The 14,367-nt window shown below is 39.3% G+C and overlaps 1 protein-coding gene across 2 annotated transcripts in view; it reads left to right on the top strand.

The window, feature by feature from the left end:
• FAR2 (fatty acyl-CoA reductase 2) overlaps nucleotides 1-14,367 on the top strand; it is a 176,447-nt gene that overhangs the window by 116,015 nt on the left and 46,065 nt on the right. For both annotated transcript variants that reach the window (XM_069585454.1, XM_069585455.1), the window contains exon 2: nucleotides 6,432-6,661. In XM_069585454.1, the coding sequence (XP_069441555.1) occupies nucleotides 6,473-6,661 (189 nt within the window). In that variant the 5' untranslated portion in view covers nucleotides 6,432-6,472. The remainder of the gene's footprint in view (nucleotides 1-6,431; nucleotides 6,662-14,367) is intronic.

The raw sequence follows: 14,367 nt of genomic DNA, 5'->3' as shown, positions 1-14,367 counted from the left end.
TAAGGAGAAAAAATGCTCCAGAATATAGGAAGGAAGAATCTAAGCTGCATAAGGCCTGTTCACTATTAGTCCCAGTGCCTGGACAGTGCCTGGCACATGTAGACAGTCATTAAAAATGTATTGACTGACTCTCATGTCAGCCTTGTCAGCCTATTTGTCATTCAGCCTTGCTTTATACAGGCTGGTTCAGATATTGCCAAAGTAGTTTATGCTTCTCACAAACTATGTTATAAGCATGAGGAATAGGAAAGTGGCCTTTGTTCTCTGCATTAGCAATCTGACACTATATGAAAGGTAAGCCATGTTCTAAACATGTTCTTCCTTCTGGAGTTATATATCTTCCATTTCTGAGTGTAAAATTATTTTAATTTTTGAAACAATTTAATTGTTTTTTAAATTATGTGTATGGGGATATAAGATGTTATTGGAGGAAGCTGAAACAAGGGTACACAGACCTTTCTGCACTCTATTTTTAAAATACGTGTTTCTGAAGCACTTATTTGTTTACTTGGCTGTGCTGGGTCTTAGCTGCAGCATGTGGGATTTTTAGCTGTGTCATGTGAACTCCTTCTTGCAGTGTATGGGATCTAGTTCCCTAACCAGGGATTGAACCTGAGGGCACCTGGTTGAGAGCATGAGTCTTAGCCCCTGAATCACCAGGGAAGTTCTGAAACAATCTAATTATTTTAATAAATTATATTGCACTCAGTCATTCAGTCCTGTCCAACTCTTTGTGACCCCCTGAACTGTAGCCCACCAGGCTCCTCTGTCCATGGGGATCCTCCAGGCAAGAATACTACAGTGGATTGCCATGCCCTCCGTCAGGGGATCAACCCAACCCAGTGATCGAACCCAGGTCTCCCACATTGCAGGTGGATCTTTACTGTCTGAGCCACCAGGGAAGTCCAAATGAATTATATCAAGAATTAGCAGTTCCTGGACCTTGCAGATCTACGACATGTAAACTGGGGCTTCCAGGGCCAATTTTTACATGGTAGTTTCTGGGTTCAATAACCAAACCAATAGCTTGAGAGCAGAAGCAAAAGTTTAAAGAAACAACTCTGATGCAGCTTTGATTTGACATTTTTCAGAATCACTTGCTTTAATTGGAGTCTTGACCACTACTCCCCTGCCACCTGCTTTTGCCAATTGGGTACGGAGTGCCAGGAGATACTGGCTTATGCTTTGTTTTCCTCTCAGAGCACTCATTATACTGTGTTATGGTTTTTGTTGTGTTTGAGAAATACTTGGACTGTGGGCAGAGCAGACACATTCCATTCTTTGAGGACACATCAAGTTTTCCTTTGTCCCACAAGAAATTGGTTCATCAGAGATATGCAACCTGCTCTCTAAAGTTTTTCCTCACACATTGCAAACTTGTCTGGGACCAAAAATCTTAACAGTATCTTTACATTTCTAGAAAATATGACTCCACTAAAGCACACATTATTACAAAACAAGTACATAACATCTTCAGAACCAGTGAGGTTGGGAAGTTGCACTTTCCAAATTCAGTTTCCTGCCAACCATGCTCATTTAAGCCTAATAACATAAACATTTTTATATGTAAAAGAGTTGGAAAGATTTATCATTAAGCACAGTTGCATTTGGGGAAAGCACTTTATTTGGCTTGATGACTGAGTATAAATTATCTCCTCATATTTCCAAAAGAAGGCATATAAAATACATGTCAAAAGGAAAAGCCAGGAACCTTTCATTAAGATGAAAAATGTGGAAGCAATGACAATACTAATAGACAGTACTAGAGGTAAGTTATATTTTTTAAGTGTTTTACATGTATTCATTCACATAATTCTTACCACAGCGCTAGTAACTGGATACTTTATCCCCATTTTAATGATGAACAGACTGCAGCACTGAGAGATTAATAATTTGCCTGAGATGACACACCTCGTAAATGGTAGATCTGGGAATTGATTTTAGACAATCTTGCTTAGAATCTGAAAGCTAAACTAGAATATGTGCTGTCTTCCAAACTTGATGACATCACTCTTCTGAGCTTCAAGGCAAGCAAGGCAAGAATATTCAATACTTTCCTCACATGCTACATTCTTGAGAAAATAATTGGATAGACTGTAATATGAGCAACCTTATGTAACATGACAAAAAGTATCTTTCATTGCTCTTTTGCACAAGGTCCAAATGCGTTCTTCAAAATAATTCTCATATCAATCTTTAATAAACAGAATTTAAATAACTCAGTGAATATAGCTAATATTTGAAATCCACAGTGGTCCCTAAAGTGAATGACATTGATGATTGTGACTTTTGTCATTGATCCTTATTATATTTATGGTTGTAACAGTCTGTAATTAACTTGTCAGTGTATTTATTTATCAGTATATCCCTGGCCTCCTCTGCTTGAGTGACAGCAAGGATTTATTTGCTTTATCCAACTGTTTATCTTAACTTAGAGTCTGGCATAGCAGGTGCACAGAATTATTTGAAATCCATCAATGAATGAATCCTCCATAGGCAAAGAGTTCTGCCCAAGAACATAGACTCAAGATACTCAAAAGTATAAATTACAACTATAATTTATACCATATTGAACAATAATTTATACCAATTTGGACCATAAAGAAGGCTGAGCACCAAAGATTAGATGTTTTCAAATTGTGGTGCTTGAGAAGACTCTTGAGAATCCCGTGAACAGCAAGAAGATCAAACCAGTCAATCCTAAAGAAAATCAACCCTGAATATTCACTGAAAGGACTAATGCTGAAGATGAAGCTCCAATATTTTGGCCACCTGATGTGAAGAGCCAATTCATTGGAAAAGACCCTGATGCTGGGAAAAATTGAAAGCATGAGGAGAAGGGAGTGACAGAGGATGAGATGGTTGGATGGTATCACCAACTCATGGACCTGAGTTTAAGCAAACTCCTAGGGGGAAGGACATGAAGGACAGGGAAGGACAGGGAAGCCTGGCATACTGCAGTTCATGGCGTTGCAAAGTCAGACACGACTTAGTGACTGAAAAACAGCATGAAAAGTCATTATTTGTTCTGGAGTCACTGGAGTTAACTTGGCTAGAGCTAAAGAGGCGGGGTGTTGACCTTTTCACTTGTTTTTTGTTCTTCTTTACAAGCCCTGATGTCTGGGCCAGTCCCTAGAGTTGTGTTCCATCAGATACACACAAATGGCCAAGAATCGGCTGCAGGCAGCACAGTCAAGGACAGAAAGGAAGGTCTGCTCCCACAGTATGGCCGTGCTTCCTTCAAAGCTCCACTGCTGTCAATCAACAATCTTGAGGTCAGGCTTAAAGACCAAACACTTCTGGTTGCATTTCTATAATGTGGAGTGCTTTTTCTCAGAAGTCACAGCATCCGAGTGCTGCATCTGGCATCCCATCACCAGACTTGCTCCTGGAAATGATTTTCTCTAAATAAATGAACAGACTGGTTCCAAATAGGAAAAGGAGCACGTCAAGACTATATACTGTCACCCTGATTATTTAACTTCTATGCAGAGTACATCATGAGAAATGCTGGGCTGGAAGAAGCACAAGCTGGAAACAAAATTGCCAGGAGAAATATCAATAACCTCAGATATGCAGATGACACCACCTTTATGGCAGACAGTGAAGAGGAACTAAACAGCCTCTTGATGAAAGCGAAAGAGGAGAGTGAAAAACTTGGCTTAGAGCTCAACATTCAGAAAGTGAAGATCATGGCATCTGGTCCCATCACTTCCTGGGAAATAGATGGGGAAACAGTGGAAACAGTGTCAGACTTTTTTTTTGGGGGGGGGCTCCCAAATCACTGCAGATGGTGATTGCAGCCATGAAATTAAAAGATGCTTACTCCTTGCAAGGAAAGTTATGACCAACCTAGATAGTATATTCAAAAGCAGAGACATTACTTTGCCGACTAAGGTCCGCCTAGTCAAGGCTATGGTTTTTCCTGTGGTCATGTATGGATGTGAGAGTTGGACTGTGAAGAAAGCTGAGTGCCAAAGAATTGATGCTTTCGAACTGTGGTGTTGGAGAAGACTCTTGAGTGTCCCTTGGACTGCAAGGAGAGCCAACCAGTCCATTCTTAAGGAGATCAGTCCTGGGTGTTCTTTGGAAGGACTGAGGCTAAAGCTGAAACCCCAGTACTTTGGCCACCTCATGCGAAGAGTTGACTCATTGGAAAAGACTCTGATGCTGGGAGGGATTGGGGACAGGAGGAGAAGGGAACGAGCGAGGATGAGATGGCTGGATGGCATCACCGACTCAATAGACATGAGTTTGAGTGAACTCCAGGAGTTGGTGATGGACAGGGAGGCCTGGCGTGCTGCAGTCCATGGGGTCACAAAGAGTCAGACACGACTGAGCAATTGAACTGAGCTGAAATACAACTGCAACTGAGGGACTTCCGTGGCGTCCAGTGGTTAAGACTTCACCTTCCAATGCAGGGGGTGTGAATTTAATACCTAGTCTGGAAGATAGGATCCCGCATGCCTTGCAGCCAAAAAACCAAACTGTAAAATAGAATTGATACTGTAATAAATTCAGTAAAGTCTTTTAAAATGGTCCCCATAAAAAAAATTTAGTGTATAGGAATGCAAGGGATTTGTGTGTGTTGATTTTATATCTTGCAACTTTACTAGTTTCATTGATTAGCTCTAGTAATTTTCTGGTGGAGTCTTTAGGGTTTTCAATTTAGAGGATCATGTCATCTGAAAAGAGTGAGAGTTTTACTTATTTTTTTCCAATTTGGATTCCTTTTATTTCTTTTTCTGCTCTGATTGCTGTGGCCAAAACTTCCAAAACTATGTTGAATAGTAGTGGTGAAAGTGGGCACCCTTGTCTTGTTCTTGACTTTAGGGGAAATGCTTTCAGTTTTTCACCATGGAGGATAATGTTTGCTGTGGGTTTGTATATATAGCTTTGATTATGTTGAGTTATGTTCCTTCTATTCCTGTTTTCTGGAGAGTTTTTATCATAAATGGGTGTTGAATTTTGTCAAAGGCTTTCTCTGCATCTATTGAGATAATCATATGGCTTTTATTTTTCAATTTGTTAATGTGGTGTATTACATTGGTTGATTTGTGGATATTGAATAATCTTGCATCCCTGGGATAAAGCCCGCTTGGTCATGGTGTATGACCTTCTTAATGTGTTGTTGTATTGGGCATACACACTGAGGAAACCAGAATTGAAAGAGACACGTGTACCCCAGTGTTCATCGCAGCACTGTTTATAATAGCCAGGACATGGAAGCTACCCAGATGTCCATCAGCAGATGAATGGATAAGAAAGCTGTGGTACATATACACAGTGGAGTATTACTCAGCCATTAAAAAGAATACATTTGAAATAGTTCTAATGAGGTGGATGAAACTGGAGTCTATTATACAGAGTGAAGTAAGCCAGAAAGAAAAACACCAATATAGTATACTAATGCATATATAAGGAATTTAGAAAGATGGTAATGATAACCCTGTATGCGAGACAACAAAGAGATACAGATGTATAGAACAGTCTTTTGGACACTGTGGGAGAGGGAGAGGGTGGGATGATTTGGGAGAATGGCATTGAAACATGTATAATGTCATATAAGAAATGAATCACCAGTCTAGGTTTGATGCAGGATACAGGATGCTTGGGGCTGGTGCACTGGGACGACCCAGAGGGATGGTACGGGAGGGAGGAAGGAGGGGGGTTCAGGATGGAGAACACGTGTACACCAATGGCTGATTCATGTTGATGTATGGCAAAACCAATACAATATTGTAAAGTAATTAGCCTCCAAGTAACATAAATTTAAATTTAAAAAAATTTTGTTTAAATAAAATACAACTGCAACCAAATTTAAAAATTACATCAAAAGTTGTAAAATTTGATAACTGTTCTCATCTTTGGTGTTACAGGTTTGGGGCTACTCCTAGCCTTATGAATTACATTCTCCTACACTGAATTCCTTGTATTATTCCTCCATACAGCATCCTACACAACACCTTGGAGCTTTGCTTTTGATCTTTTCTTGGTCTGGAATGCCCTTACCCCGATCCTTATCTCTTTTCAAGTTTGACCACTGGTGTCACCTTCTATAGGGGCCTTCCTGACGTTTCTAGATCCTGCTATGTACCCTTTCTTTGTGCTTTCTTTGGTTTTAGAATTACCATATAATATTTAATAGTTTCTAGGAATCTATCTCCTCCATTAGACTACAAGAAATTCCTTGAGAGCAGGAACCACATCTTACTCATTTCTTGCCCACAGTTGCTGGCATGATGTCAGGCATAGAGATTAATCTCAATAAATATTGATTGAAATGAATTGTGTTGCCAATAAACCATGATACTATCACTCCATCTGACCCTTTTCTGCCTTCAACTCCTGGAAATGCCAGAAACATTTTAAATGACTGCATTTTAGCACTTCTGAGAATATAATCTTTTGTTATTTCTCTTTCTTTTCAGGAACCTCTTTCTGAAGCTATCGAAGACAAAAGGGAAGAATCATGTCCATGATTGCAGCTTTCTATGGTGGCAAGTCCATTCTCATTACTGGGGCCACAGGCTTCTTGGGCAAAGTGTTGATGGAGAAGCTATTTCGCACCAGCCCAGACCTGAAAGTCATTTACATCCTGGTGAGGCCCAAGCAGGGCCAGACCCTGCAGCAGAGGGTTTTCCAGATCCTAGATAGTAAGGTATGCCTTATGGAAAGAGTCTTGGGCGATGGTGACTCACTGCAATGTTCCCTTATAGCCCCAGATGCAGATGGGGCCCAGAATATCTGGGCAGATAGAGGAGAGGAGACAAAACAAGAGAGCAACCAACAGTTCATGGAAATCTATGGTAGAATGCAAGAAACATCTTTCATTTCTGAAAGGTGTTTAACTGGAAAAAAGAACCTTGAAAAGCTTTTTCACTTCATTTTGAAAGAGCCAGTGTGCCCTTCCCCTAATTTGCTGTATGTTGAAACCAGCTCTTGATTGGATTAGAATATGCTGGTGGAATAAAGGAGAAAATGAGGTCAAATTTGAGATTCCTCGGGGGAGGGAGGCTTTGATGGAAAATATACTGTAACTGAATAAACCTCCTGAAGGAAAAAAAAAAGAAATCTGTGGTGTTTTCCCTTAAGAGGGGAAAGAGTGCTTAGACCCTGTCCAGGGCAAATGAGCAGATAACGTAAATATATTCTGCAAATTACCAAGTAAGAATCAAAATGCTAAAACTCTCCAAGTGGACTCAGTTCAGTTCAGTTCAGTCGCTCAGTCGTGTCTGACTCTTTGCAACCCCATGGACTGCAGCATGCCAGGCTTCCCTGTCCATCACCAACTCCCGGAGTTTACTCAAACTCATGTCCATTGAGTCGGTGATGCCATCCAACAATCTCATCCTCTGTCATCCCCTTCTCCCACCTTCAATCTTTCCCAGCATCAGGGTATTTTCCAATGAGTCAGTTCTTTGCATCAGGTGGCCAGAGTATTGGAGTTTCAGCTTCAGTATAAGTCCTTCCAATGAATATTCAGGACTGATCTCCTTTAGGATGGACTGGTTGGATCTCCTTGCAGTCCAAGGGACTCTCAAGAGTCTTCTCCAACACCACAGTTCAAAGCATCAATTCTTTGGCACTCAGCTTTCTTTATAGTCCAACTGTTACATCCATACAGGACTACTGGAAAAACCATAGCTTTGACTAGATGGGCCTTTGTTGGCAAAGTAATGTCTCTGCTTTTTAATATGCTGTCTAGGTTGGTCATAACTTTTCTTCTAAGGAGTAAGCGAGTAGACTCACCAGGCTTCAAATCTATCACAAGTTTATCCAAACTCTTCCTTAATTTTCTTCTAAATTGAGGGTAGCTTTCCTCAAAATTTTTGGAGAGTCATTTACATATTATATCATATCATATTATAAATATAAACAGATATGATTACTAAGTAGCCATGCAGTAATAGCTTTAGTTGTCTAAATGTTGCAAGTTGTATACTTTATCTATGATAACTTGACATTTCTCTTACCCAACTTCTGTTATCCTGTAAATTCCTCTAAGGGAAAAACATGCAAATGAAATACATGTGTGAATGAGCATTTGAGTCTCAAACTCTCTCACTCCCTTCCCAAATTATGAATATATCACCTCATGTCTTAATTTATATATTTGAAAGCTTTGATATGAAACACTTTGTCAGTTTATACCTCTTACCCTTCAGCTTGCAACGTTTAAAAACAATGACCTCGTAGGGTTGCCATAGGAGTTAAATATATGTGTCTGGAATGTACAAGGTTAACAAAAGGAAGATTTAGATGAGAATTTTTTACAAAGTCTCCTTTCCAGTGTTTAGGCCTGCTGACATCTAACAGAGATGTGTGTCTGATAGCACAGCACATTATATACACCCAGTAAGCTTGATGACTATATTTTATCTGCTGGTACCAGCATGAGATTTTGTATAAACCATCATCAAGAGAAGCACAAAAGTCTCTCCTGTATCTCATGGCCTAACTCAGCTGTGGGACAAGTAATAATGGCTGACACTTACTGGATACTTAGTATATGGCAGACATTACTCAATGGCTTTTTCACGACTTGCATGCTCAGCCACTTTAGTCGTGTCTGACTCTTGCCACCCCATGGACTGCAGCCCACCAGGCTCCTCAGTCCATAGGATTCTCCAGGCAAGAATACTGGAGTGGGCGGCCATACCCTCCTCCACGGGATCTTCCCCACCCAGAGATCCAGCCCATGTCTCTTGTTTCCTTCATCGGCTGGCAGATTCTTTACCACTGGCACCTCCTGGGAAGCCCCTTTCATGTCTTATCTCGTTGATTTTTCAACAATGCTGTGAAGTGAGAATTATTAATATCCAAATTTGATAGATAAGATAAATGAGACCAGAAGTATTAAATTACAAAAAATCTGTGCCTAGTCACTCACTCGTGTCCAATTCTTTGTGACTTCCAATCCAAGGATTGAACCCAGTATCCTGAATTGCAGGCAGATTCTTTACCATCTGGGCCATCAGAGAAGCCCACCAAAGGTCACACAGTCAATAAATAAGCTCACCAAAGGTCACCCAGTTAGTAAATAAGAGCATTAGACTTTAGAGACCCTACCCCAGCCTGCCTCCAGGGCAAGTATGCCTGCGTAGTAACTAATGGTCCTGAAGAATAAAATTAAAAAAAAAAAAAAAAGGCTGATGTGGCATAAAACCAAAATCTAGAAGAAACTCACAGATCTCTCTTATACAGCTTTGCTCAGCTATACATCCCTGATGGACTTTGTTTCCTCACACATTTAGCTTTGTAGTCAGCTTATGAATTTCTAGATAACTGTTGTGACAGAGAATCTTGTGGTCAGCCTAGTCTCCACCTCCTGTTACATTCAATGTGCTGTATTTGATAACTCTGAGACATTACTTTTGTTATGGAACTCTTGATTATACTATTAATATCATTTGTGAAACTGATTTGCAAACCTTTAGCCCTGTTTTCGCTATTGGGCTATTTATAACTGTCAGCTGTTAACTTTTATAAAGAGTGGTTCTCAGACTGTGGTCTCCCAACCAGCAGCATCAGTATTACCTGGGAGCTATCTGTTGCTATCGGATGGTGCTTAAAATCATGGGCTTCAGAAGTAGATTGATCTATGTTTGAATCTCAGCACCACTGATAAACCGTGGGACAGTGTGCAAGATATACACTTTACCGATCCTTAGTTTCCTTATCTGTAAAACGGGATAATAATACTTTACTCACGTACATATATGACAATCTTTGAATGAGGAGAGCTGGCTCTCCCTAAAGCTGTCTTTTGAGATTGATGGAACTTCTTTTCTGGAAACCCTCAGCAAAATTTGCCTTACATCTCATCAGTCAGGGTTAGGTTATGTATCAATTTCTGAACCAACCTGTGTGGCCTGAAGTATGCCATATACTAATTTGTTCAGAAACTCCAGATCTTAGCCTATCACTGTCCGTGTGGAAATTCTCAATAATCTCACAGAGAATCTTAAATTAGGGACATAAATCAATTATAATTTATTAAGTTTATAGGGAGATCCAAGCTGACATATGGGTTGACAAGGCAAAATAAATTTCTCTGTGTTTTGTTAATGTAAAATATAAAGTAATCAGCTTTGTGGTACTTTTTAATTTTTAAACATCAATTTATTGATTGGCTGTGCTGGGTCTTCACTGCTGCAGGGGCTTGTCTCCAGTTGCAGCAAGCAGGGGCTGCTCTCAAGTTGCAGGGCACGGGCTTCTCACTGCAGTGGCTTGTCCTTGTGAAGCACGTCTCCGGGGCATTCAGGCTTCAGGAGCTGCAGCACGTGGGCTCAGTAGTTGTGGCTCCCAGGCTCCAGAGCGAAGTCTCAATAGTTGTGGCTCATGGGCTTAGCTGCTCCACTGCATGCACGATCTTTCTGGATCAGGGATCCAACCTGTTATCTCCTGCACTGACAGGCAGATTCTTTACCACTGTACCACCAGGGAAGCCCCTCAGCTTTATATTTTAACTGAGTCAAAGGACACCCATAAATTTGTCATCTCCAATGCAGAGAGAATGTAGTGTAGTGTCAGTCGCTTAGTCGTGTCTGACTCTTTGTGATCCTATGGGCTGTAGCCCACCAGGCTCCTCTGTCCATGGGATTCTCTAGGCAAGAATACTGGAGTGGATTGCCATTCCCTTCTCCAGAGGATCTTCTTGACCCAGGGATCGAACCCAGGTCTCCTGCATTGCAGGCAGATTCTTTACCATTTGAGCTACAGGGAAGAGAGAACTTGGTGGTATCTTAAAACCAAGAAAACTACATTCAGCAGCCATCCGCTAAATTCCTCAATGCTCAGGATTTTCCATTTCTAGTCCAGCAGTTGTGTTCCAGTTGCAATTTTAAAACATTTTCTCCAAATCTTTCAAGATAGCCCTAATAGAATCAAATCCAGTATAGAAAGTTAGTTTCCTATAAGCAGTCTCATCTACCTACCACCTTGCTAAGCCTTCCTTCACACAGGGTCCTAAATTCAACATCAGAATAAAAGGTATTTTTCCTTTGTCACTAAAAAAAATCTTCCCTTTGTCTCAAAGAGACTTTGCTGTTACAGTAACACTATTGAAGATATGTATAAATGAGTATAAAGTGAACGATTACTGTAGCACCAAAATGCTCGAGAAATTGAAATATTGAAATATGGACATGTCTTCTTACATCTCTATTTCTGGTTTTGTAGCAAAGGCATTAATTATACTTCCACAAATTTTGACTTGTATGGTCAGATAGAAGGAGAAGGCCTGGGCTTCATAAAAAGAGACTGATGTAGTTTAGCATTTTTGCAGCATTTCACTAAAAGGTGAAAATATTCCATATGAAATCTAATCTTCCTCTATTTGGTTAGACTTTGGAGGGAAACAGTGCAAGTTGGTTATTCCAAATATTTGGGACCCCACAACCAACTTTCCAATATAGGGTTATATTTAAAGGAATATACACAGACAGCTGGGTGCAAGAGACCTGGATTGGATCTTTGGGTCAGGAAGAGCCCCAAGGAGAAGACAACTCACTCCAGTATTCTTGCCTGGAGAATTCCATAGACAGAGAATTCCATACCCCACACAGTCCATGGGGTAGCAGAGTTGGATGTAACTGAGCAACTAACACTTTCACTTTCACTTGACATTCTGCAGGTAATCAACCAAATTTGTTCAATGAATGAATTTAATGTATTCCAGTTCTTCAGACCAGTCTTTTACTTCTATTGTGTGACCACTCTTACCCTAGGTTTTTACTCAGAAAAGTTTTCCTGTATGGATTAGAATTTCTTCCAGAAGGCCTCTGACTTTACAAATTTTTATTAAATATCTCCTATGAATCAAGACCAGTCTAGAGTGTGCCATTGAACTTCATTTGGACATAGAGTGATTTAAATGTACCCATGCCTTATTCCCAAGAAAGATCTGGTATCACTTTTAAGCACTACTTGTCTCCTGCCACACAACAGTGATGCAGGAATTCTTACCGAGCTGTATTAATAGTAATACAGTGTGCTTTAAAGTAGGTTAATGGTATCAGGTGTGCAAGGCTTGGAAACTTTTCTTTAATTATAATAAATAAAAATGTTACCAGTTTGCCTTTGATTCCCATTGTATTCAGAGGAAATATGATTGAGCCTATCTATTAAAAAGCCTGTTCCTCTATCTGTTAAAATTCGTTCATCAGTTTCATTCCTTTTCTTTTATGGTATGGATAGCAACCACCTCTCACTTCCTGTTTCCATGCCTTCACAGGGAGACAATTAAGTGGGAATGCTTTGGAGAGAAGGTTATTTTTAACTATTTGGTCATATAGGACTGGAACTTAAGAATCAAAAGAGAGGATCAGTTTCCTCACATGTGACTAAGATCCTTGAGTATTTTCAGAGCACCTAAAGGAACACATCAATTGAGATAAATCTATCTGAATTAGTGGCAGATTCTTGAGGACTTTCTCACAAAGATAAGGTGGCACTTTAAAAAAACAACCAGACATATATGTAAGGACTGTAAAATATATATTTATTGTAGTATTATTTACATAGCAAACGTGGAACCAGTCTGAATGTTCCACAGTTGAGGAAAGGTACACAGATGTGTTGGACTGTTATGCAGGCACTAAAGTTTATATTTTATAAAATATTAAATAATATGAAAAAGTGCTTATAATACATTCAGAACCAAAAAAATGCAAAATAACATCCAGTGTAATCTCAAGTAATGACCCTAAATAAGTGCTGATGGGATCTTGGATTAATTTTAGTCTCATACTATAATGAGCATGTTTAATTTCATGGTGAGGGAAAAAAGTACTGTCTTTTGTAGTGGAAAATCAGAACAATAATCATTCTCTAAAATAATTCTCTAAATACAATCACAATGAAGATGTTTTATTTTTATGGTGGGAGAAAAAGCCCACTTTTTAAGATGGTAAATAAATAAGGCAGCAAAGCAATCACAAATTTCTAAAATTGTGGAATCAGCTATAAGTTCAGTTGATGTTTAGTTTTGAGACTTTATCAAAATAAACTAGGTTGATTTACTTTTGATTAAAAATATGATTCTAAACCTATAACATTGTTTTTAAGAAAGATCTCCTAATTTCTTTTACAAAATCTGTGGAGTTTCTAGAGGAAATAAGCCAAATTTCCAGTGTTGAATGTGAACATGCTTACCACAGACCCACTTATGGGTTGCCAGGAAGCCCAAGCTGCCTGCTTAGTCTCTCATTATGAAAAATGTGCCCATTTACCTGAACCAACCAGTTTTCCAACTAGGAAAAACCATTTTCAGTGGTGAAATTTATTTTATGTTGCTATCTAGAATATGGCTTTGTTTAACAAGACATGATTCTTTCCCACTACAACAGATAATTGGTTGCAAATAAATCATTCAATTGTGAAGTTCAAAGTGTTGAGAGCATTTTGAGGTTTTTTAGTGCCTTAAAGATGTGTTCCTTTGTATAACAATGATATCCCATTTATATCCATTTAGGATCTGAAGTTGGTCATAACCTACTCTAAATAACTTACACCCGTGGTAGATTCATGTCAATGTATGGCAAAACCAATACAGTATTGTAAAGTAAAATAAAGCAAAAATAAAAATTAAAAAAAAAACCATCAAGAAGGCAATATCCATATCTGAAAAATAAAACCACAAGTAGATGAATTTATATTGAGTGAGGTAGTTAATTAAGAGTGAGGTCAGAATCTAAAAAAAAAGAAGATGTTTGAGAGAATATCAGAAATGCTTGGGCTTTTCCTCTTAAGCTATAGTAATTAGGTAAGGCAAGGTTTATGGTGAGATGTTGCCAGGTTTAGAATGCAGCATATGAGAAGACTAGGCAAAATTCAGGGTTTTACAGGGAAAGGCTGTCCTGTATTATACCACTGGGAAGTGGATTTATAAACAAAAGCAGAGCTTGGCAGGTTGCACTGGATATTTCAAGTCAATTTCTCTGGAAAAATGTGAATTACTCAATAAGCTTGCAGTACCTTTAAGATAAACCTACTATGAAATACCCTGGAGAGCTTTAGATAGTGAATTATGCTGGGACACACATGGGGCCCTCGGTTCATAGAACTGATTAGATTTAAGACAATAGAAGATAGCAACATTCCATGAAATAGTTTATTGAATCCTTTTGCAAAACTATCACTGTTTGGTAGTTTTTAGAAGACATTAGATCCCTCGGGGGAAAAATAATGCATTTAAAGAAATTAACTTCTACCAAATAACATCTGCAAAAAAAGACCAGCACTCTAACATCACTATTAAGAAGCACCCAACAGAAAAGTGGGCTTCCCAGGGGGCACTAGTGGTAAAGAACCCACCTGCCAATACAGGAGATAAAGAGATGCAAGTTTGATCCCGGGGTCAGG

Source organism: Ovis canadensis, chromosome 3 (assembly GCF_042477335.2).
Source record: "Ovis canadensis isolate MfBH-ARS-UI-01 breed Bighorn chromosome 3, ARS-UI_OviCan_v2, whole genome shotgun sequence".
In the NCBI taxonomy this organism is placed as follows: domain Eukaryota; kingdom Metazoa; phylum Chordata; class Mammalia; order Artiodactyla; family Bovidae; genus Ovis; species Ovis canadensis.
The sequence above is the reverse complement of the archived record's forward strand: the minus strand, read 5'-3'. Positions and strand labels throughout refer to the sequence as shown.